Here is a 23,028-nt window from a genome sequence, read left to right as displayed (position 1 = left end):
CTAAAATCCTTTCTACTTTTAAGCTTTCTTAATTAGGTGATTCTACTTCATTTTATATAAAAAATTCATTTTATATATAAAATTATATTTTATATAATTTATATAATGTTTATATATATAAACATCCAAAATGTTGGTAGGTCGAAATTATTAACTGAATTATATCATAAAGCAATGATAAATTCACTATTTTTTTTTTTCATCATCAGTGAGCCTTTACTCTCTCTGAGGAGGCAATATAGGTATCGGTATTCAAGGAAATATGTACCAGAATCTTAAGTTCCTAGAGGGGCTTACCACTGGAATCATATGATGAATCCTTCGTGAACTAAATTTTTTAAGAAACAAGACATTTCCCCACTTGTTTCTGTTTAAATAAAATTTCATATTATTTCATTTATTTTAAATCCTAGGAGTTAAGGCTTATATTTAGAACTTTTGGAATATGTTGACCAGATTTGAAGCCTTGGCTCTGCTACTTACCAATAGTATAATCATCAACAAATTAACTATTTATAAGCAGTAGTCCCCCCTTATCTATGGAGGATATATTCCAAGACCTCCAGTGGATGCCTGAAAACCACAGATAGTACCTAATTCTATATATGCCATGTTTTTTTCCTATGCATATATTTCTATGATAAAGTATAATTTATAAATTAGGCACAGTAAGAGATTAACAATAATAATTAGTAATAAGATAGAACAATTACAACAATAAACTGTAAAAGTTATGTGAATGCAGCTCTCTATTTCTCTCTCAAAATACCTTACTGTACTGCACTAACTTTTCTTCTTATGATGATGTGAGACGGTAAGATGTCTACGTGATGAGATGACATGGCGTGAATGACGTAGGCATCGTGACAAAGCCTTAGGCCACTGTTGACCTGACAATACGTCAGAAGAGGGATCACCTGTTTCAGGACTGAGGTATAGCATGGGTAACTGAAACTACAGAAAGTGAAACTGTGGATAAGGGCGAACTACTGTATTAAACCTGTTTCTCATCATCAGGAAGGATTAATAATAATAACCTCGTGGGATTGTTGTAAGCACTGAGTGAAATAATAAATATAATGAGCCACAGGTGTATATTATTGTTGATATTATGTTTGTTATTATTAAGGGACCTCACCATTAGTGTTATTTTCTCTGTCAGAGTGAAGATCTTTTATAGAACAAAGAATGTATGTCAAAATTTGTGACTAGTTATACAAGTCTGAATGGAATGTGATTAGCATATTAAAAATATGAAGATAATATCAACCCACAAGATATATAAATTTATTTTTCCTGATGTTAAACTTTTAAGGAATGTAGCGATTATGGGCTTGTTAGTGGGCAAAACAATCATCTGGTAATCCCAAGACTGATAAAAATCTTTTAAAAGTTAGAGTTCTGACCTACCAAAAGGCAAACACTGATGACCAAAGAGTTCGATTTAGAAAAAGGACACTGTTTTTGAATGACAACTTGATATTAATCATCATTTCTATGAGATTATGCTGTATTTTTAAGTGATGAATAGAAACTAAAAGACTTTGTCAACTGTTTTGATATTCCAAGATAAACAGGAAAAAGTAAAATTTTGAAGAAAATGATTTCCAGGTATAAAACAATGCCCTTAATAAGAGTTAGAAATTCAGATTCTAAGTCCAGAGTATAAAACTTTAACCACTTGCAGAGCTAAAAAAGCAAGAATTCCAGACTCACAATTGAAGATAATGCTAATTAGTCATATAATTTCAGTTTACCTAATTCATTTTTTAAATAACTTTTGACGGTGTTGACTACTTCTTGCTTCTTAAAACTCCCCATTCTAAAATGTTGGTTTGGTCCACTTTCTAATTTCATTCCTATTCAGTTTCACTTTCCTTTCCTACCTCTCCTTGTATTTTTAAAGATTTATATTTTTGCAGGGTGCCTGGGTGGCTTGGTCCATTAAGCATCTGACTCAGTTTCTGCTCAGGTCATGATCTCCGAGTTGTGAGATTGAGCCCCACATGAGGCTCCGCACTCAGTGTGGAGTCTGCTTGAGATTTTTTTCCCCCTCCCTCTCCCTCCCCCTCTTCTCCTATGCCTGCTCATGTTCTCTTTCTCTCTCAAATAAGTAAATAAATAAAATCTTTTTAAAAAGAATTATATATTTTCTCTTTTTTTCTTTGAAATCAATTTCATTCTTAGGATTTATCACTGATGATTACTAAAATTCCCAGTCTAAATTTTAGTTCTTTTATTCCTTCAATAAATATTTATCTGAGCCAACTGGCACAGATAGGTTCCATACACCTTCAGAGTTTACAGTCTACTGGAGATGCAGAGAGGAAAATAAGCTATGATTGTATTTAAGTTCTATGAAAATGAGGTATAAAATCCTATAAAAGCACATAAACAGCCCTTACCTCCCCGGCATGTTAAGATGTTCAGGAAGGAAGGAGCCATCCAGAGGTGACAGAAAAAAGAAATGGTTGTTGTGATTGGGAGATCTGTTATATTGAGCAAATAAATACACTGAGCAAAAAAGTGAAAGATATTGAAGACCATGAAAGCCAGGTTTTTCACTGTAGGAGAAGTATTTACAAACATAAAAAAGAAGAAGGTTAAAAATAATCCTGAGGTTTTGCATTGGAATTGGACCTGTTGACTTTGTTCTGGGAAATATGAATTTATGGCATGTGTATATGCCCTCCTCACACACACAGATATAGAGTTAGTCATAGATGTATATGTGTGTGCATATACGCATGTGTGTACATACACAGATTTTTTTAGTGCAACATCTACTGAGAGGGCCAAAAAGGAGTGTACCCAAGTTACAATGAGCACTCTGAGATCTCAGATCTTGATGTCTAAATGTTATTCTCCACTAGAGGGAATCAGGGCTCTGGGCCCTTTCAGAGCTAGGCTACAAAAAATATGAGATGACCTTGGAACATCTCATCCAAGGAAGAAAATGCTCAAAATATGATGAAGACATGTCAGAAGACCACAAGGACCAGCTTGAAGAGCCTCCTGCTAGCCAAATCTTGAATATTTGAATATTAAAATAAATGATAATAATAGATTACAACCTGTTGATTAAAATAGGAAGGAAGGAAGGGTGGAAGAAAAGTTGTTCCTTACAGTGGAATGCTGACTAAACCACGTAGAATGATAGACATGGGATATCTCCATTTGGCAACTATCCTAGTGCTTAGGAGTTGTCAGTGGATGCTGGTGGGTTGATAAATGATTGATGACGAATGGGATACTGACAATCTTGGAATAGCTCTAATACTAAAAGTAATCAATTACAAAGGGGAAAAGTAATGATTCCATGGTGTACAGACCTGGTGTACACCAACACAATCCAATGAGAAATGTTAACATCCCCAGTAATGGGATGAGTGAGCATCATGTGCCTCTGAGGTGATTCACTGAGAAGAGCACAGCATCATTTCTTCAGGAACCCTTCTAAGAAAATAGGACCTGAGTGTGGGTCATGAAAAGGCATCAGAAGATCATCCTATAGAATCGAAGACCCAGACTCTAAAACTGTTGAGGACATGACAGGGAAAGACTAAGGAATAATTCCTGCTTGGAGGAGGGTGAAGAAATACAACCACTAAATGCAACATGTGTTCCATGAGATCCTGGTCACAGAAAGTAAAAAGAAACATTGTTGAGACAAATGGCAAATTTGATTGAGGTCTGTGGCTTGGATGGTAGTGTTGTATCAATGTGGATTTCCTGTCTGGAAACATTGTGTTATGGTTATTTATGGGAATATCCTTGTTTAGAGAACTATATTCTGCAGTACTTAGAGGTGATGAGGCATAATGTCTACAGGTTGCTCTCAGGTGGTTCTGAAAAAGATTGATGATAACAAGTGCATGTAGAGAGAAGGAGAAAGGGTGATTCAGGGGCAGATGTGGTGAAATGTTAACAGTTGGGCAATTGGTGTCAGAGTCTATGGGAATTCTTTGTACTGCTTGGTATAATTTTTCTGTAAGTTTTAAAATTAAAAATATATATATATATAGTTTAAAACAAGTGGGAAAACTTATCCCAGCCTGGGGTTATATGGAAGAATTTTGCTAGGAACTGATCCCTAAACTGAGATCTAAAATATGTCAACAAGAGGCACATATAGGTCTGTGAGTTCCTTCAGATGAGAGATTGTTTAGTTTTAGTTTACTTTTGTTTTGTTTTTAATGGTAGGCATTGAGATATTGTTGATTAAATTCATAAATTGAAAAAACCTGAAGGAAGTTTGGTATGGCTGGAAGTTAGAACATTAGGCGCAGCAGCAAGAAATTATGCTGGAAAGATAAGCAGGGAACAGATCGTATAGTAGCGTGTGTGTTTGGTGTGCTTGTAAGAAGAAAAAAGTTGAAGAATTACAAAAATGGCTTGAGAAATGGTAGCTCTTTACTATATCCAAGTGATAAAGATTAAGAAAATAGTTCTGATCTGGGGGAGCGGAGCAAGATGGCAGAGGTATAGGAGACCTGGATTTCATCTGGTCCCAGAAATTCAGCTGGATAGGGATCAAACCATTCTGAACACCTACGAACTCAACAGGAGATCGAAGAAAAGAATAGAAAATAGTTCTGATCTGGACATATAAATTTTTTATTAAATTTCTTTTGAAATGTTTGTAATTTTTCACTAAGTAGACAAGATTTATTCTGCTTTAAGTTAAATTAGTGAATCTTACAGAAATTCTTGCCAGTTGTCAGGATTATGTGTTCATGTGAATGAGTACATATATATAGGATCAGGTTTAAATCATTTCTAGTTTGGTCCATCTCTGAGTTCTGTTCAGACAACTGTTAGACACTTGTGATTCGGGATATATCCGATATCACACCCTTCATAAAATAAACCCTGTCTGTTAATCACTCCACCTTTTTTCACTTCTAGTTCTCTTTTTTCCATTCAGCCAAACTGTTTGAACTTAATTGGAGTATTATTTTTCTAAATGGTTTCTTAGGGAAAATGCAACGGCAAAAAAAAATTTATTGGCCCTTTGGCATTTTAGTCCTGCTGCCATTGTAATGCCAAATGAGTAAAATAATCTGTAGAAAATAGAGTGATTACATTCAAGAAGCAAAATTAGATATTTTAGTACCCATAGTAAATTAATTTTAGGGAAAGGCATTATACTTCTCAGGATGAAATAGGACAATTTTGCCTAGATTCTTGTTTCCAAGAAGTACTTATTTTATTTACCACAAAATTGAGCAAGGTAGAATCTTTTTAGAACTAAGAACTTATACTAGGTATATAGAGCTATAAAATTTATAAATTAATGTCAAATATAAGAAATCTGGTGAAATGCTAAATGAATTCTGTAATTATAGGAATTTAAAAGAGAATTGTTAAAGCACTTATTTTGCAAATATTCAGAATATTTTTTTTGTTTTGTTTTACTAAATAACCTAGGCACTTGGAGGTGTCCCAGGAAGTCAGCCATTACTTCCAAGTGGAATGGACCCAACTCGACAACAAGGTGACAACTCTAAAGTAAAAGTGAAATTGATACACAGAATCTCAAATAAATCCTTTACTTTTTAAGGACAATTGTATTTGTATAAATCTTCCATAATTATACCAGTTGCATTTTTGCAGGTAACATGGCCAGATGAGTTATATTTGCAACTGACTCTTTTTTTTTTTAAGATTTTATTTATTTATTTGAGAGAAAGAGAGCATGAACGGAAGGCAGGGAGAGGGAAACGCAGACTCCCCGCTGAGCAGGGAACCTGACGCTGGGCTCGATCTCAGGACCCTGAGATCACGACCTGAGCCGAAGGCAGACACTTAAGCAACTGAGCCAACCAGGCACTCCTCAGCTAACTCTTAATTATGCATGATACGAGGGTGATGATAACATAAGAAACCAAAGTATTAAAGATCTAAAAATCCATATTTTAATAACTTCTAAAACCTTTTATATAATGAATTATATCCCTTTGGATTTATTCTGCCTTTTTCAGATAGGCTAGTCCATCTGAAAGATGAGCAGGAGGAAAAAAGGATGCTAAGCAACCAATGGCTTGATTAATTTAACAAATCAATAATCAGGTCCTTCCAACAGAGATATTTAGGTACCACAGATATGTATGGCTCTATTACACTGTTCCAAGGTAAAAGGAGCAAATGGTATGAGAGATGTATTTCAGCACAGAGTAGGAAGAAAAATCAATCTCAATGAATGGAGAGTGTGGGCAAGTAGTCGTAAGAGGCAGAAAAGTAGCCATGGAAGCGAAGATGAGCTGAAGTCTATGACCCAGTCCCTTAGTAAGTAAGATTTAACACCAAGCAGAGAGGAGGCTACTATCTCCTGGTTTAGCACTCATTGCTAATATCATCATACCTTTTTTTTTTTTAAGGACATCCAAATATGGGTGGGCCAATGCAGAGAATGACTCCTCCAAGAGGAATGGTGCCCTTAGGACCACAGGTAAATAATCAACACAGAAAGCTAGATGCTGAGTTTTTTTGCCTTCATCTTATACATAAACAAACGATCTCATTTGCTGGCTTTTATTATATTCATTAAAGGCTTGATACAACATAGTTGTTAGACTCTTGAGGACATAATATCTGTGACATGTCCAAACTGATATAACCACAAACTATTTTTTAACAGGTTCTATCACATACACCTTTAGTACATTTGAAAAAATATATTGTATAGAAATACATTAAAGGAATTATTATAAAAAGACAACTATTAATTCCATTTTGTTAACTGTGCTGAGGAAGTCTAAAAAATTTATAATAATTATTATAAAAGATAAGTATGTAAGTTAAATAAGTTAAATAAAACACAGTTGATCTAAGATATGAAACAGAATAAACAACAAAATATATTTCTATAAGTCTTTTAAAGAATGCCATTGACAGTTTCTTACATACAACCTTATTTCTTCATAGAATATGAAAACAATGGCTATTTATAAATAAATATTAAATGGGTCTTAGTGAACAAGCATAAACCTATTAGTCTATAGCAGATGTTAGCCTACTTCTCTATCAAAATTTTCCAAAAGCACACACTGAGGTTGAATCTATCCTACCTGTTCATGACATTTTTTAAGTACGCTATTCCAGGATATCATTTATTTTTGGTAAAACATCCTTTTGTCTCTCTTGGGAAAACTAAATGAGGTATAAATTAATATTATAATGTTATATTTTAAGGAAACTAATCCCAAATCCAGAATTTTAAATTTCTATCTTCTGGGTCAGAGGTTAATGTGTCATAATGCTGGTTAAAGGAGTGAATTAATTTATTTTCTTTATCCCTTTCCAAGAATAGCTATATAAGTCCAGTTTTAGGAACTTGTTTTATGTATCTACTTTTAAAAAATTAAATTAATCCTTTGTTATGTGCCCAAAAGAGTCAGAGAATTAAGAATCTAACACTGAGATAATGTGAGTTAGACTTAGGAGTTTCTAACCAACATAAAATTTTATATATATATAACTATATTAAAACATGAAAGACATTATAACCAAAATTTTCAGAGATACCATATTACATGAAAAAAAATAAAACTCCATATGTTAATAGACATGACATCCTCAGAGTCAGAAAAAAAATAATTTCTTTTATTTAGGCCCATTTATTTCCTATGTGTTTTCTTAAGATTTTGTAAAACTCTGATTTAGATATTTAAATTATTCTTCCCTATGTCTACTCATGTTAGGGTTAATGATTTATGTGACCAACCATCAGAAGTTATTGATAGCAATTAGAATTTATAAGATCTATAGGATATTTCATTGACTGAATATGTCTTTTAGTCATTAATGAAGAAAGCCAGTTTGGCTCTACAGAACTTGAAAGATTTTTTTCCCGAAAGATTTTCATAATAGATACATTTTAAATATACATAAAAACGTGGTGCCTATAATTTAGTTATCATTCTTCATTAAGTTTATTGATTTTTAAGCTAGCTGCTCTTTAAGCTTTTGCCATCCCAAACCTGTATTTTCAATACTATTAAAAACTAGAGTCTGAGTTAAGAGTCAGTTTTGCAGTGTTTGAAAGATACACCAATGGTTATTTAAGCTATATGAACACTTAGATCTCATTTGAAAATGCAGAAGTGGAAAGCATACTGGTCTTTATGTTTTACAAATATTTAGCTGTATGTTTATGTGTTTTGTGTTGTAAGTAAATTACAATAGAAAGTAAGAAAACATGTTGCTGGTGTGCAATCTCTTATTGATGAGTTTTAATACCCAAGTTTATCATGTAAGTGTGAATTCTTGTATTTTCAAACTCAAAAAAAGTAGTTTATTTCTGCCATTTGGGTTAGTATCCTTGCTATCTATTTCTTCATAATTTGAGGGCAATAAGGTGTTTTGGTTTGAATTTACCTCAGAAACCAGAACTACCTACAATAACTTCTTTAAATCACAGTATACAGAGTGTAAAGGTTAAAGGAAACTCTACATACCATGTACTTAAATGAAAAAGGAATCATATTAATATGAATATTTTTCATATTAATATGATTAATATTAATCATATTATTTACCTCACATTTTGGTAAATGTGAGGTAAAATAATTTGGAATGAGGACTTCTTATGAGATATTTACCTATAACATCTGGTATATGAAACATATGCATTATAAACTGTGAAATTTGTATAAAGGTTATCTGTGTTTCTTGAAAGATAATAAAAAAACAATCCTCATAGTAGATATTATAACCATACAGATGCTACCCAAGGACAGAATGCATCTGCTTCTTTCTAGTTGAATTATAGAAATAATCTCTAGAATATTATTTCTAGCTTTATACACAAACATAAAACACATCTCTTTTTTATCGTAGATATTATTTCCATAAGTTTTTGACCTTAAAACCAGTATAATGGAGAAAGAAAGTAATTATCTATTGGAACAGTTGAATTCCTAGAACAGAGAAATATATATATATATATATATAATCTAACAATTCTTAGATAATGTTGATTAAGGCAAATGCACACCTAGAACATAGTAAACATGTGCTTAATACTTACTGCATGAATGAAGAAATAAAAGTTTGCTCCAATCTTGGCATATTTTTCCTCACCTTTTTACCTGTTTTAAATTTAATTTCAGTGGTAATATATAATTACCTATTTAATCAAGAAAAATATCTTACTTAATACCATATGGAAGACATTTTTCTACTTGCTTTTGTAATAAGATATACTTAGCTTGCCTGTGTTCTTATGCTTACCAGGTTCCATATGGTTAACAGAAAAATTCACCAAGACTTTCCAGTTAGTTTTACTTCCTCCAGAAATCTGAAGGATAAATGAGTTATATACAAGTAGGAACATACCATGATTTCCAAATCAAATACCTGGGGTAGAGAAATGGTGAGATGAAAATACATGATAAGCTCTCATGTAAAGAGAGAATTAACAATTCTGTATTTTCAAATTTCAGATAGGTCGAATTCAGCTCAGTAAAGGGAAGAGTAAAAGTAAACTGCCCAGTCATTGAAAAACTCTTTATAAACTTTCCAAGCAGAATCTGAACAGCCATTTTGTCAGGAACATTGCATTGGGAAAGAGATTAAACCAGATGGAATTGTATAACTGCCATCCGCTTTAAAATTCAGTGATTCTAAATTAGCTCTTCCCATTCTGCCTTTGTTGATACCACTTGGAAAGCCAGTTGTTATTCTTTCTTATCTTCCTGTTTTCTTTTGCTTCAGATTATTCACAAAATGAAAATATTTTGTAAATCTATTAAATTATGTATTGGATAATTTCTTACTCATTTCCTGTGATACTAGAGCACTGGATATACCAAGATGAGTAAAACAGATTCTACCTTCAAGGTACTTACTGTTTAGCAGGAGACACAAATACATAAAGAAAAACTGTTAGGCAGTAAAAAAAAAAAATCTAGAAAAGAAATATGCATGCTCTGTCAAGGAAGCACTACATAAACAAGCATGTAATTCTGTGAGGGTTGAAGGCTCAAGGGAATCTGATAAGAAGAGGACTTATTTAAGTTGTTCCCTTACTCATGGTGACAAGAAAGAGTTAGCGGCTACAAGTTTTGACCACTAGGTATCATGCTCTTAATGCACCAAGCACTATGATAGGTGTTTTATATGATTTCATTTTATCTTCCAACAAGCTTGTAAAGGACATGATATCAATTTACAGATAAGGAAATGAAAGTTGAGTTGATCACTGGGAGAAGGACTGGCCCATGATCACACGTATAGAAAGAGGGGCAGAGGAAATGGGGCAGTGGCAACAGAAGTTCAAACCAATGTCTTTCTATGTCCAGAGCTATAAGGAAAACTAATGTTTTCCTTGATAAAATGAAACAGATTTTCTAAGACCAAAAATGAAAGGAGACTGTTTTTTTGAAGCATTTCTATTATACTTTACCATCCAGATTTTGTTTCCAATGGTTAATTTTCTTCTCAGAGACTTCTTGCTAATATTGGTGGTGACATTACCATGCTTGATCCAGAGGTTAAGGGAACTAACTATCCTTTTAACTAATGACTCAACTGTGGCTAGAAACCGTTCTATCCCATAGCACATAAAATTGGGATGTTTAAATAAGATTTCATGAAAGTAAAAGTAAATAAGCAATGAGAAGAGCATGTAACTAGGTAATTTATTTATAAACTGTGGCTTACACTCTGGAGTTAACAGACTCATTGACTATTTCCTTGTCATCTTAGCACCTACTACACAGAAGATCATGCCATGAGTTACCATGAGTGAGAAAGTATATTGCGTGTTTCTGAACCACAAGAAATCCAGTAGGCTGGAGGGTATAGCTGGGAGTAGGGAAAGAAGGTAAAGATTGTAGGAAATGTATACAGGAAATATAGGCTTGGGCTGATCTCTGAGCCATGCTGAGGACTAGGTATTTGTTAGGCATTGTGGGTCATCATGCCTTTTAGGTGACATATATAGGACTGAGTTTTAGAAGCATAGTTCTGGAGGCATTATGAAGAACAGATGGGGAGGAGGAAAGGCTAAGTCAGACAGACCAATGAAGATGGTACATTAGTCTCACTAAATGACAAAGATTAGTGTGATATGAAGGAAAGCACTATTCCAAAAGCTATTTCACAGGTAGAATCAAGAGACTTTGATAACTGCCTGGATGTGGGAATTGAAATAAAAGGAGGAGACATCATTGAGCTCCCAGAGGTTCTTAGCCTGGACTGTTGAATGGCAGGTGACACCATGGAATTGACTGAGGAAAGCAATATGAAGAACGCAGCTGTGAGAAGAGAACACTAAGTTTACTTTTAGATGTGTTGAGCATGAAGTGGTGTCCAGAAGGAAACAATCCAAATGACGTTCAACATAGGAATTATGCAGGAGCTTAGTAGAGACGTCATGACCAAATATAAAACTTTTGGGATTCCTAAAGAGTTGCTGAACTCATGGTAGCAGATAAGATTACCCATAAATATGTACTTATTTAAAAGAATGCTGTGGCTAGAACTTGGAGAAAAACAACATTTAAAGAGTTAGCAAAAGAAAAGGAGCCGGCAAAGGAAATGGAAAAAGAGGATGTGAGAAAAGTTGGAAGAACAGCGCTGTCAGAAAGCCAAGCATGAAAGCAGTTGATAGTGTCAAAATATATTAACATGAGAATGTTAAAATCAGTCTTTTGGCCGTAATGGAAACTAAAGTAAGCTAATATGATATGCATGTTAAAACATTAAAGCGTTTTTCTCCTTTGAATGTATATAAGAGATGTTGACAGAAGCCTATTGCATGATAAAATTCATGTATACATTTTAAGTGTACTTTAGTTTTCATATGTTGTTGTATATTTGTATATTCATACATCTCTCTATGGGATATATTATTTTATGAACAGAAGTTTGCATTCAACTTTCTTATGCTGGGTTCACCTGTTGAGTTTTTTTTCCTTTAGCCTTTATATAATTGTTCTGGGTCTGGCAATTTCAAACATGCTGACTAAGTCTGTTCTTTAAAAACAGAGTTTTGGATTTACAAAATGTTTTATTTGAAAAAGTTCACTGTTGTACAGATATTAGGAGATTCATAAGGATGTGTTGAATATTATAATTGCAACTCTACCTTAATCATTTAACATGCTCCAATGATCTTACATAGTCATGTAGTTTTTAAAAGACACAGACCAAAGTAATTGTTAAGATAGAAGCAATAGTACAAGAGTGGACCCTTCAGAGAATGAATTGCACAGGCCTTATCCAATCAGGAGTTATGTAGGGAAATCATTAACCTGCTCTCCTTTCTTTCCCCCCTCCTCTTTGGTTTTGTTTTTTTGTTTTGTGGTAGTCTGACCCTTGGTTATCATTACAGAACTATGGAGGTGCAATGAGACCCCCCCTGAATGCTTTAGGTGGCCCCGGAATGCCTGGAATGAACATGTAAGCAAAATGCTATGTTATCCTGTTTAGTAAAGTATTCTGTTTTCTGTCTTCTGAAGTCACGCTAATTTGTAATACAATTTGAGCTCCTCAATTTCTGTGTAGTATAAAATGAAACTAGTGTAAATAAACTAAACATGAACGGTAGTGTTTGCTTCATTTTCACAACATATTCTGTTTTTCTGCCTTCCCTGCAACTTTTAATTTTTTCCATTTTCAAATGCCAAATGCCAACTTTTAGCCAGATTTCCATGTTTCATTTGTTTAAATAAAAATAAGTCTTTTATAACTAAGCATATAGGCTCAATATAGTCTGTATAAAACTATAAAGAGATGCTGGCACCAAGACCCTGACTTAACTCCATAGAAGCAGACAATTGATACTAACTTCATTTTAACAGATATATAGTAATTCCTAAAAGTTTTTAATTCCTATATGTGAGTCTTTACTTTTGCTTTGTTGGCACCACTTGTAACCCAGCAAGAGTTCTCTTTGGTAGTGTCTTCTATATTAAAGAAGTTCCATATGATAAGGTGAATTTTTGTTTGAAAATTAAGATATGCTTGGATAAGGACTAACAGTTTTCTGGCTGTTTTTTTTTTTTTTTTTTTTTCTTAACTGAAAAGACCTTTCAAGCCCAAAGCCAATAATTGTTCCTAAATTCCCAAAATAATATTGTCTGTTAAGGGACTTTTATTTATTTTTCATTATGTAACTTGCCCTCAAATTTCCACATATACCAGGTGCTTGTTCATGACTTTCGTTAATTCACTAAAGGATCAATTCCATGATGTGGCCTAAAGAAAGCTTATCAGAAATAATAAAACTGTTCTGTGTAGGGTTGTGGGCAGTTTCCTTGAATATATCTTCCCATTAGTCCATGTTTTAGTTACTTACATATCAAATTAGATAACTCTGCCATCACTTAATGGCATTGAAGATATAATGAGATAAGCTCTTTTGATATAGATGGGATTTTTGTGAGTTTCTGAAGCCATTTTCATGGAAAGCAATTTTACCTAAAATAGAAAATAGGTTAATAAGTGGGTACCAGCCAGACTCAAACAGAACAAGGGGAAAGAAGTAGGTCAAATTTTCCTATCACGTCTTTTCACTTTTAAAGTAAAAATGGGTAGACATGAAGTCTGACTCTTCTTAAATCCTTCAAAGGCTTAGCCTTTATTAATGGTTGTTTCAAAAAGGAGTGATATTTTATGCTTATATCAAAAGCTGCAACTCTTACCAATAGGATTTATAGATATATATAAAATTTACCTACTTGAGATTCCTGACATTAAAATGCAATAGCTTTTAGGGAATATAATTTTGAATACTGTATATAGATGTAAGCAGTATACATCTTGAATATTATGATCTTAAATCTAGAATTATCATTAAATATTAAGATCGTATCTAATGTCATTTTGTATATTACACTTCACTATAATTAGTCATATAGTCAACTGTAGATCAATCTGTTTTTATTAGTATAGAGAAAAAAGTTATTTTTATGTGACCACTAAGAGACTCAGCTGCTTAAAATTGTCGAGTTCCTTTCTCACATACACTTAAACAGATACACAGATAAACATTAACATTTAATGCATACATTAAATTCCCTAGACAATGGAGACTAAAAGTATGGCTCAAATTTTTAGTATGATTATTTTTATTGATACTTGGATTTGGGTTTCTCATTTAAATATACCCAGATGCTTTAAAATATTTTTTATTACATGATATTGTACTGTTCATATAATTTCTGGTTTTTAAAGAAACTTGAAGCCTTCCAGATTCAGATTTCCATTATTTGTTACCATTGACTTTTATTTGGGGTCTTATATATAGTTTTCAGTTTTCTATAAATTAGGATATTCTTAAAGAACAATGAAAATGTAAATATTTCCTTCTAACAAGGAAGTTCTGAAGTATGGAAGATCCAACCAAAGAGAAGGATTCTTGTGTTGAAACTAGCCCCAACAAAGCAAAAGTGAATTTAAAGAGACATAAAAAAATAAAACGTATTATGTCCATTGTACTCAATAGAGTAAACTTTATTGAAATTCACTTCATATTTGCTATACTGTGCAATAGCAAATAAGTATTCCTTTTTTTTTTTCAAATAAGTATTTCTAACTAGCATTTGTGGCTTTCTTCATGTCACTTTTTTACATGTTGGGTAAATTAAAAATTAAAGGAAAAGGCATTGGAATAGTGTTACTTTAAGCTATGTTTTTAACAGTCTAAGATATTTGTGTGCTAGGGTCAGATGGGACCTGCCAGAGAATCATTTCTGGATGAGTTTTCTTTAGCTTGTCACGTTTTCCTGTTTACCATGAAAGTATAATGACAATGAAAAATAATATCCAACCGTGCTCACTAAAGTAATTAAATACTGTGTTCTAACTGGGAAACTATTTGGAACAAAATTTTGATAATGTTATTAAAAAATATTGGTTGCCTCCAAAGAAAATGATTATTCTGATATAATTTTTATATTTCCATGGTCTAAAAGGATAAATTATACATAGTGTCATCTAAAATTAAGAGTATACTTTTAATATCTCTCTAACTACTATTTTTACAAATAAAAGCTTAATATCAATTTCAGTAATTTAAAGTAGAATTTACATACTATAGCCAGAATGTAAATGTTTTCAAATGCATTACAGATAATTTTTTAAAAGAAACTCTGTTTCTAAATTAACTACATTTTTAGTGGTGCCTGGGTGGCTTAGTCAGTTAGGCATCCCACTCTTGATTTTAGCTCAGGTCATGATCTCTCAGAGTCATGAGTTTGAGCTCCGTGTCAGGCTCGATACTCAGTGGGGAGTCTACTTGATTCTCTCTCTCCCTCTCTGCCCCTCCCCCTGCTATCTCTCTCTCTTAAAAAAAATAAGGGGGCACCAGGGTGGCTCAGTCATTAAGCGTCTGCCTTCGTCTCGGGTCATGATCCCAGGGTCCTGGGATTGAGCCCCGCCGCAGGGAGCCTGCTTCTCCCTCTCCCACTCCCTCAGCTTGTGTTCCCTCTCTCACTGTGTCTCTCTCTGTCAAATAAATAAATGAAATCTTTTTAAAAAGTAAAAATATAAATAAAAACAATAAATTAACTATATTTTTACAAATTTCCAAAGAATTTAGGATTCAGCATTACAGCATGTCTAATTCAACTTTGTATACGTTGGTATTTTATAGAAATGAAGAGGACAAAGGATTTCAAAGGATCTAGACCTTCTTGTTATCCTATAGAATGATAAAATTTGGGTAGTCATTATTTTGAAATAAAACAACTGTATTATAGAAGAAAAAGAGGAGGGGCGCCTGGGTAGCTTAGTCGTTAAGTGTCTGCCTTCGGCTCAGGTCATGATCCCAGCGTCCTGGGATCGAGCCCCGCATCGGGCTCCCTGCTCCGCAGGAAGCCTACCTCTCCCTCTCCAACTACCCCCCTGCTTGTGTTCCCTCTCTCGCTGTGTCTCTCTCTGTCAAATAAATAAGTAAAATCTTAAAAAAAAAAAAAAAGAAGAAAAAGAGGATTTTTTTCTCTACAGTAATCATAGTTGCTTTGACTTCATCATACTGTATACCCTCACCAAAAAATACCTACTTCATTTAAATTCCATTTTTTGCTTTATTTTTAAATGAGACTAATCTGATTCTACTTCAAACTATACCATATAAAAATTTACATTCAAAATAATGCTTTTATTATAGTTTGTAAGTTACTTTCTTGATAATAACGATGGTCCTCAAAAGGAGTGGGAATTACTGAACTTAAGTAGTTGTTCTTTTTTTTTTTAAGATTTGTTTATTTATTTGAGAGAGAGAAAGAGAGAGAGCAGGGGAAGGGGGAGAGGGAGAGAATCTCAAGCAGACTCCCCACCGAGCCCGGAGCCTGATGGGGGCTCTATCCCATGACCCTGAGATCATGACCTTAGCTGAAATCAAGAGTCAGATGCCTGACCAACTGAGCCACCCAGGTGCCCCTGAACTTAAGTAGTTGTTCTAAAAGAACTACTCACTAATAGAACCCCCATTTTATTTAGCACTATTTGTGAAACTTAAAATGTTTTCCAACACAATGGTATTATTGGGGAAAATTTAGTTTATCCATGTGAATTATCATATTAAATCCTATTAAATCACTATCATATTAAGTACAATCTAACATGAAATACATAGTATGCTGAGACTAGATTATTATTTATCAAATAATTGAAATGCATAAAAGGTATTGTTACTGATAATAAATGTAACATTTAACATTTAATGCTATTACTTATTTAAGGAAAATGTTTAACATTTAATTTAGCATGTTAACCTAACATTAAATAATTTTTTAAATGATAAGTAAAATATTTTTATTATATTTAATCTTACATAGTCCTGTATTAAGCATAATATATCAAAATTATGAGATAATTATTGACATAACATCATTGTATACAAATTTTTGCCATGATTTGGATATAGTATATTTTTATGCTGTTTTAAGATAAATATTTCCCAACCTTTATTTTATTTACCATCAAACAAATCATGTGGATTAACATCAAACAAATCAAATGTTTTACTTGATCAGTACATAGCCTATGTTTTACCTCATTTTCTGTTCATTAGGACATTGAATCCTATATGTAAGATTATCTTTCTAAAGTGTCCCAGTAGTTGATTGTAAAATCATCATCACCACCATTTTAAGAGGCACCAGTTTCCAGAGACAGTACAAATGCCCCTAACCTTCTCCCTGTGCACAACATTTTGACCAGCTCCTCTCTGGCATCTTATTTTCTCCTTTTTCCTCAAGCAGAATTGGGAAAAATTGTATTTGGGTACCCCGATAGAACCCATGGACAGAATTTTCATGCACTTCCCTGTTGTTTATATCCCTGGGGAATTCCAAAACAAAATGAAAAACAGTTCTGAATAGTCCAAGTAACATAGCTAAGTTGGATGGCTTCTATCTAACACGTTGAATTTTAGGTTTCAGGTCCCTAAAATAAGAATCAGGGGACATGTTTTTTTTTTTAATTTATTTAAAAATTTCCTCTATCTTTCTACTGCAATAGAGGGAAAAGGGAATTTTGAGTGACCCTAATTACAGAGGACCTGCTGACATCAGCCTACTTTTTATCAAGAAGTATTTACTCAGGTATACTTAATACTAAAGCATGAGAACAAGAGACCTTTTTCACTTAATTAGGCATTAATTTTGTTTTAAAAGATTCATGTCCTTTTAAGCTATACAATACAAAACATTATCCACCACCCTAAAATGAAATAAGATACTGACATACATTGGCATAGATTACTTCCTATTTTTCCCGAGATTTACCATGGCCACTGTCTTGAACTGTAATTATGAAAACAAGAAGTGTGATTCCCTTTTTAAAAAGTAACTAAATTGTCAGTAGCACTGAAAGATAGATTGATATAAAATAATATGCAAAGTAATGTATAAAGTAATCTGTGATAGTCTGTGTGGTTTTTTTTGAAGAGTCCAATTTAATCACCTTTTCTGTATATTTATTTATTTGTAGTTTAATAAGAGCAATCATTTTATACATATTGGTATTTTTTAAATAATTTCATTTTAATTTTGAATGAGATACAAGTAGCACATATTTATGTCATCGGATTATATTACATTACATTTATTTCATAATTAGTGCTTTTTGTTGCAAAAGTATGTTTTCATAATGATTTAGATAGATACACATATATTTACTTTTACAGGTGATTATCACTTTTAGTGTTTATTACAATAATTGAACTTAAAATAAAACTAGACCTACCCAAAGTAGTTTGATTTGGGAAGAAAACTATTTTGTGGAATGATAAAATTTTTTGATTTAAGAAATAAAAAAGCTGGGGCATCTGGGTGGCTCAATCAGTTAAGCATACAACTATGGGTTTCAGCTCAGGTCATGATCTCAGGGTCCTGACATTGAGCCCCACGTCTGGCTCTGCGCTGAGCATGGAGTCTGCTTGAGAGTCTCTCTCTCCCACTCCTTTTTTCCCTCCCCCACTCTCATGTACTCTCTCGCTCTCTCTCTCTAAAATAGATAAATCTTTAGGAAAAAAAGAACTAAAAAAGCTATGAAAATACAGAGAGTAATTTCAGTGTTAAACTAGAACTGCATGGTAACTGAATTGTAAATGTTATACTTTATGATTTCTTATTGCTTATTGTGAAACATTCAAAGCTTAAGTTAAAATTTCATTTATCATATTATCTTGTAGGGGTCCAGGTGGTGGTAGACCTTGGCCAAACCCAACAAATGCCAATTCAGTGAGTATATGTATTTTTAAATTTTCTTTGCACTTTGTAGCATTTAACAACAAAAATCTTTTGCTTTTGAAAGTCCTGCAATTGGTTATGTTAACTTTTTAAAAAGAGTAATCATTCAAAAAATATATTTTGCATATATATTTTTAAAATATGTATATTTTTTTAAATTATGTAATTTTTTTCACTTCACAGTCTAATGTTAACATGCATTCTATGTAGATTAATAGACTTCCAAAAATAAAACAGAAAATGTGATTAAGTATACTACAGTAGCCAATATTTATTGTAATATATATTTATCATAAAATGATTTGATCTTCTAAAATAACTATAATAATTGCTAAGTTGCCAGATAACTTGAATCTCTATCAGAGTTATTATGATTATATTTATTGTACTGTTACACCTAGGTTTGCCCTCTTACTATCCCAGGAAGCAAGTACACATTTGTTCTGTGCCTGTTGGCCAAATTGGCGTTCTTACACATCTATCTATGTATCTGATATGCTGTGAATTTTCCTTACATGTTTTGTGATAGCAGTTTGACTCACAAATATTTTTCTCTCTTAATAATGTCACATAAATATAGGCACAAGTTGAAAACAAAGCTTTTGGTCTTAAAATTAATATGATTTTAATTAAATGATCCTGGTGATGTTTTCCCTTCTTGACTTTGAAACCTTGAGTTTCTTTAGCATGTGAGAGAGGTCTGCTGTATAACTGTGTAGCGTGTGCACTGCACAAAGGTTTCTCACTCAAAGGAGTCAGTACAGTACTAAAATACAGCTGGTACTCCATTGTAAAGTCTATGAGTATCTGCCCAGCAGGGATGCCTTTTACTAGTATGCACAGAGGTAACTTCATTGACTGGCAGTGGCCTTAAAGCTAAATAAATGTGAAACTGATTCAATGTTCAAGGTTAATTTAAACTTCAAGACAATTTAAGGTGAAGTATGTGTGGTATAGGAAGAATCATCCTAAATTCATTGCTATTCTAAGGCAGAATCACTTTCTTCTCAATTAAGTAAGCAACTGTCATATTTTTAGAGAAAAAAATCATTTTATCTTCCTGTCTCTTTGGTTTCAATAGCTAATTGAAATAGCACTTGGGGTGGACAGAAGTGATGATCTTGCTTTCATTTGGGTCTTCAGTATACTATTTAATCTCAATAAACCTTCCTAAAATACTGTTATGCCAGATTATGTTATAATATATCTTTATCTTCTAAAATTCTTTTAGTTTGCTTATATGCTTTTGAAGAGTTCACATTTCTATTTGCTTCTTGCTATATGCCTTTCAAATTCATTCAAGATTTCACTTTAAAATGGCATCTGGCTAGCAGCTCAAGACACAGTTCTTTCAATTTTCTGTTAAAATACCCATAAAGGGGCACCTGGGTGGCTCAGTCGGTTAAGCGTCTGCCTTTGGCTCAGGTCGTGATCCCAGGGTCCTGGGATGAGTCCACATCAGGCTCCTTGCTCAGCAGGGAGCCTTCTCCCCCTGCCTCTTTCTCTCTCTCTCTGTCTCTCATGAATAAATAAATAAAAATTTTAAATAAAATAAAATACCCATAAAGATACAGAAAAAAACAATTTTTTATAACACTGAAAACTGTGACAATTTTCCTATTGCCAGAATCTGGAAAGACTTTCTATGATCTGCACGTCTGTTGAAACTGGATTAAAAAGCACAATCGAGAGTGTGCCTTAACTATGTAAGCCTTCCCACCTAGAAGCAAAAAGACTCTTCTTCCTCACTGTCAGCTCTCCCAGCTCTCCCTCCGCCGCCCATTGCAGGCGGCCATGTGCAACTCACACCCGCCCCTGCCTGCCTCCAGCAGTACCTCCTTGTACACACTCAGCTGGAGACACTCTCCCCCAAAAGCTACTTAGGAAGGTGAGCAGGATTTGATATTGAGAATGGTGCATTGTACCAAGCAGATATATTATCCAAGTAAGAGTATTGGAGAGAGGCAGAAATAAGGAGCAAGTTCTGCATTCTGATGATTTTTAGTTTTTATGTCCTCTACCTCTTCAGAATTTCATGGAGCCAAGCACTGGGGATAGGAGAATGTACTATAACAAATCAGCAGCTCTGCATTATTTTAGACCCTGAGAAACACTAGGAATTAAGGTAGGAGGTGTACATATGAAAGTGCCGTCCAGTGGTCATTGTGGATGGGCATTTGACCAGCACACATGCAGTCAAGTAAGAGAATTGAAAACAATCCTATGTGTTAATAGCTATCCCACGTGGATACATCTCCCCCTCACTCAAAGAAATGTGAATAAGGAAAAAAAGTGGGGAAGGCCTACAGCTTTCTCTTCAGAAAGAGAAAGGGGGTCATCATCCTGAGTTCAGAAAGGCAAAGCATTCCTCCAAAAAATGACTGATTTTGAGAACAAGAAAAAAATCATAAAAAACTGATGACTTTCTGGCAAAAATATAGGGCTTACACATGAAACAAAGCAAAGAAGTAGTAAAGAGGGTTTTTTTCCCCCCTAAATACCATTGATTATATTCCAGTGACAACTCATCTGTACTGTTGATTTCCAAGTTCCTAAGACTTCTTGTCCATGTTTTTAATTACAGACACTTTTTATTTTTTATCAGTGTAGTAAGTCTCTGGCTCTTCAGGCCTACATATTAAAGTGGTTGTTTGTTTTGTTTTCTGTTTCCAAATATGTTTTGTATACTTTTTTTTCTTTTAAATGTTTATATCAAAATAACTCCAGCTTTATAGAAGAGTTGCAAGAATAGTACAAAGAACTCCGTGTACCCTTCACCCAGAGTCCCAAGTGTTAAAGTTACATACTATATTTGCTTTATGATTTCTACTTTCTGCATATACATATTTTCTTCCTGGGCCATTTGAGCTGTATTTAAGTTGCTGACATCATGACCCTTTATCATACCCCAAATATGTCAGTATGTGTTTCCTAAAAGTAAATACATTATCTTTCATAACTACGGTAAAGATCAAAATTAGAAAATAAACATTGATGTAATGCTATTTTCTAATCTGCAGACCCCACTCAGATTTCACCAATTGTCCCAGCAATGTCTCTGGTAACAAAAGAAAATCCCAGTTCACTTGTTACATTTATGCTTCATATCTTTTGGTCTTTAATCTTTTCTGTGTCTTTCTTAACCTTGCAGTTTTGATGAATGCAAATCAGTTATTTTGTAGAATGTGCCATAATTTGTCTGATGTTTCCTCATGATTAGATTCAGGTAATACATATTTGGTAAGAATGCCACAGAAGTGATGTTGTGATTTTCTCAGTGCACCATTTCAGGAAGCATGTGATGGTGATTTGTCCCATTGCTTGTATTGTTAACTTTGATCCTTTAGTTAAGGGTGGTGTTTGTCAGGCTTCTGTACTGTAAAATTGCTGTTTTTCCTTTTTAATTATTAACTTGTGGAGACATACTTTGAAACTACAGTAGATATCCTCTTCTTCCTCATACATTCATCTGCTACGTTTGGTATCTATTGATGACTCTTGCCCAAACTGGTTTTTTTGCTATGTTGATTGCCAAATGGCTGATTTCTAATTCTGTCTTTCCTTCTCCATTTATTAGTTGACTCTCTACTATAACAAAGAGTTTTTCTTTCTTGTCCATTCATTCATGTATATCAGATGTACTTGTGGACTTTTATTTTATTCAATGGATTTTTGATGCTAAGATCATTCCAGATTTAGCCAATAGGAACCCTTTCAAGCTGAATCACTTGTCTGTTTTTTGTTTTGTTTTGTTTTTGTTTGTTTGTTTTTAAGATTTTATTTATTTATTTGGGAGAGAGATCACAAGTGGGGGTGGTGAGCGGAGGGAAAGGAGACTCTCCGCTCAGCAGGGAGCCCAATGCGGGACTCCGTCCCAGGAACCCTGGGATCATGACCTGAGTTGAAAGCAGACACTTAACCAACGGAGCACCCAGGTGTCCTCATTTGTCCTTTTGACATGTCTCCATTATTCTTTGAGCACTTGAAGCTCATCCTAAATATTCCCAGTGTTAGCCCTGAAACAGCCATTTCTTTAAGGAGCCATGGTTCCTTTTAGTGGAGAGTGGTATTTAGAACCTATCAGAGTGATATAGCTTCTAGAGCCTCTCAACCAACATAACTAGGATTTAGATGTATGTTCATGCACATATCCATACACATCTATATCTTTCTGTATCTATCATTATGTATTAAAACCATGAGTACCCACCAGTGCTTCAGTTTCAGTCCAACACAGGGTTTATTCTAGACTTTCTGCTTTTCACTTCTTTGAAAATAAAAAATCTGCCTACCATTATGTACAATATATTTATTTATTTAT

At 33.6% G+C, this 23,028-nt stretch overlaps 1 protein-coding gene across 9 annotated transcripts in view; it reads left to right on the top strand.

The window, feature by feature from the left end:
• Positions 1-23,028, top strand: part of SSBP2 (single stranded DNA binding protein 2) — a 284,391-nt gene that overhangs the window by 228,919 nt on the left and 32,444 nt on the right. For 5 of the 9 annotated variants that reach the window (XM_028114523.2, XM_088023369.1, XM_088023371.1 and 2 more), the window contains 4 exons: positions 5,431-5,497; positions 6,381-6,451; positions 12,317-12,408; positions 18,650-18,698. In XM_028114523.2, the coding sequence (XP_027970324.1) occupies positions 5,431-5,497; positions 6,381-6,451; positions 12,317-12,408; positions 18,650-18,698 (279 nt within the window). The remainder of the gene's footprint in view (positions 1-5,430; positions 5,498-6,380; positions 6,452-12,316; positions 12,409-18,649; positions 18,699-23,028) is intronic. The other 4 variants (XM_028114524.2, XM_088023370.1, XM_028114522.2 and 1 more) reach the window with 1 other exon arrangement.

The sequence above is a fragment of the Eumetopias jubatus genome, unplaced genomic scaffold (assembly GCF_037043125.1).
Source record: "Eumetopias jubatus isolate StellerSeaLion01/CBP00866 unplaced genomic scaffold, mEumJub1_p1.0 scaffold_5, whole genome shotgun sequence".
Lineage (NCBI taxonomy): Eukaryota > Metazoa > Chordata > Mammalia > Carnivora > Otariidae > Eumetopias > Eumetopias jubatus.
This window is presented reverse-complemented; position numbering and strand designations above follow the sequence as displayed.